This window comes from Oryza sativa, chromosome 8 (genome assembly GCF_034140825.1).
Source record: "Oryza sativa Japonica Group chromosome 8, ASM3414082v1".
Lineage (NCBI taxonomy): Eukaryota > Viridiplantae > Streptophyta > Magnoliopsida > Poales > Poaceae > Oryza > Oryza sativa.
Window position 1 is genome coordinate 16,141,287 of NC_089042.1, and position 2,161 is coordinate 16,143,447.

General features: G+C 37.9%; 1 protein-coding gene across 1 annotated transcript; it reads right to left on the reverse strand.

Annotated features, from left to right (window-relative positions):
* Positions 1-237: 237 nt before the first annotated feature.
* LOC4345353 (uncharacterized) lies at positions 238-1,424 on the reverse strand. Its single transcript, XM_015794059.3, has 4 exons — positions 1,327-1,424; positions 1,097-1,195; positions 729-881; positions 238-586 (listed from the first exon to the last, which is right to left on the reverse strand). The coding sequence occupies exons 1-4, from the start codon at positions 1,343-1,345 to the stop codon at positions 546-548; spliced, it is 312 nt and encodes a 103-aa protein (XP_015649545.1). The 5' UTR covers positions 1,346-1,424; the 3' UTR covers positions 238-545.
* Between the last annotated feature and the right edge of the window lie 737 nt (positions 1,425-2,161).

The window sequence follows — 2,161 nt, forward strand, 5'->3', positions numbered from 1 at the left end:
TAGGAAGGGGTTGTGATTGGTTGAGAAGTATAGATAGGTAGGAAAAGTGAATAGTGGAGGGTTGTGATTGATTGTAAAGGGAATGTTGGTGGAGAAGCTGTTATATTTTGGAACAAATCCTAAGTGGTAAAAGTTATTATATTTTAGGATGGAGGGAGTATATGAATTGGCTATAATATTGGTTATAAATGATTTTGAGCTAGTAATTGACTATACATAATTAAACTTGATCTGATAAACCCAAAATAAGGTTCATTGTTTTGATATTCCAAATATACAACTGATCACTGACCGATCAGTAATAAACCAATGAACAAATCGAATACATCTTATTTAATGGCTAATGAACCACATGAAGAAATTAAACAACCCTACATATCTAGGTTCGTTGCTGCTCCCAAACATGTATTTACAGAAAGATACACGACAACACACAGACTTCCTTTCTCAATATGATTATTTGTGTATATACGGTGCTTGTATGAGTATATGCAATCTGTTGGTTGTTCTTCATCGATCATCAAGCACTGCCAAATCAGTTAAGATCAGCCCTTGAGTGACGGATACCTCTTATTCGTGCCCTTGCCTGAGAAGAAGAAACATATATTAACAACAAATTAATTACTGGAGAAGTCAAACCAATATCGATTTCACATGCATCTATCTACATATATATAGCTAGCTAGGAGAGGGTAAATTAATTAATTAGATGGATAGTTTTTGCTCACTTGGCTGCTTGTCGTAGTAGCCAGCACCTCCCAGCTGCTGGCCTTGGCTGCTGCTTATGCTGTTATAGTAGTAGGAGTACTGGTCTGCAGTCTTCGACTTGTAATCTGAATATTGCTGCGCAGGCACTCTTCCTGTGGTGCTTTTCGATGATCCTGCAGACGCATATGCATGCATGACCGCACAAAATTAGTGGTGTGCAAATTAAAGGAGAGCTTAAAAACACATGAAAAGTTTTTCTATTACCAATAATGTTTAAATGTCTACAGTACTCTTTAATTTTAGTATTGTTTCATAAGGGAAAATATCTTTTTGTGGAGTCTGTATTTGCTATAATTAATTACCATTGTACGCTAAAAAAATTAATTACCATTGTGGTACGATGAAGCCGTTGATTGCGAGTTATTTCCTCCATAGGAAGATCCATAGAATGTTGTTCCCTGCTGGGGAGGCACTGAGTTATGAAACCCTGCGAGAATTCATCAGTGGGTTACAAATTGGATTTCACAGACAAAAGCTATAGTTAGGTTTGATGCAGATCCATAGAAATGAGAACAGTACAATATTATTTGGACCATGAGTTGGAGTAATAGTACTCACCTGATCCGTACGACGACATCTTGATCTTGTCAGGCCTGTGAAATCCCTTGCTTCTGATCGATGCTTAGAGGATGTTATTGTTGGAGAAGAATTAACGTATTGGATCAGTTTATATAGTGCTCTCCATTTCAAAGACAATCAAAATTCTGAGAAGATTCATCGACAATGCACACAAATTTGTAGGCATTTCAGCCTCTCTTCTTCTATTCGCCGTTAAATTAATTGAGGATTGCTCAAGAAGCAACCTCCTATATATTTCCGTGAAATATGCATGCCATTAGCCGAGTAAAATTAATCCCAACTGAAAACTTCTCGAAATTTTCAGTTGCTATGGTACGTAACGTGTACCTGGCCACGTGGGTACGCGTATTGTTTGACAGGTGTCTGAAATTTTGTACGTAACGTGTTGCGTTGACAGAATGGCTGTGTTCAGACAGTTTCACACTACTTCAATTGCAAACATGCTGCTCGATGAGGTTTTCCCGCCATTTTCCAACCAAACAGACTGGGTAAGTTATGTTTGAATCGTCGACAGCTTCCACATATACGTGTTATTTGACATAATTTTTATTTATGTTGTTAAGCAAATATCCTGGACATTTCTCATGGCTCCCAGAACTAAATTAATTCAAGTAATCGAAAGGACTACGAACTTGCATGGATTTATCGTACCAGTTTCTACTGAAATGAGATCAGGCTCAAATCTTATCTAGGAGGGGGGAGAAAAAGGGGCACAAATACTCCAGCTGGTTGGTACGTGTCGGTGATTTTGACAAAAATACATTCAAATGGTCAAACCTTGTCGCGGTTCCGTTCAAGCAAACATCCTGGACAT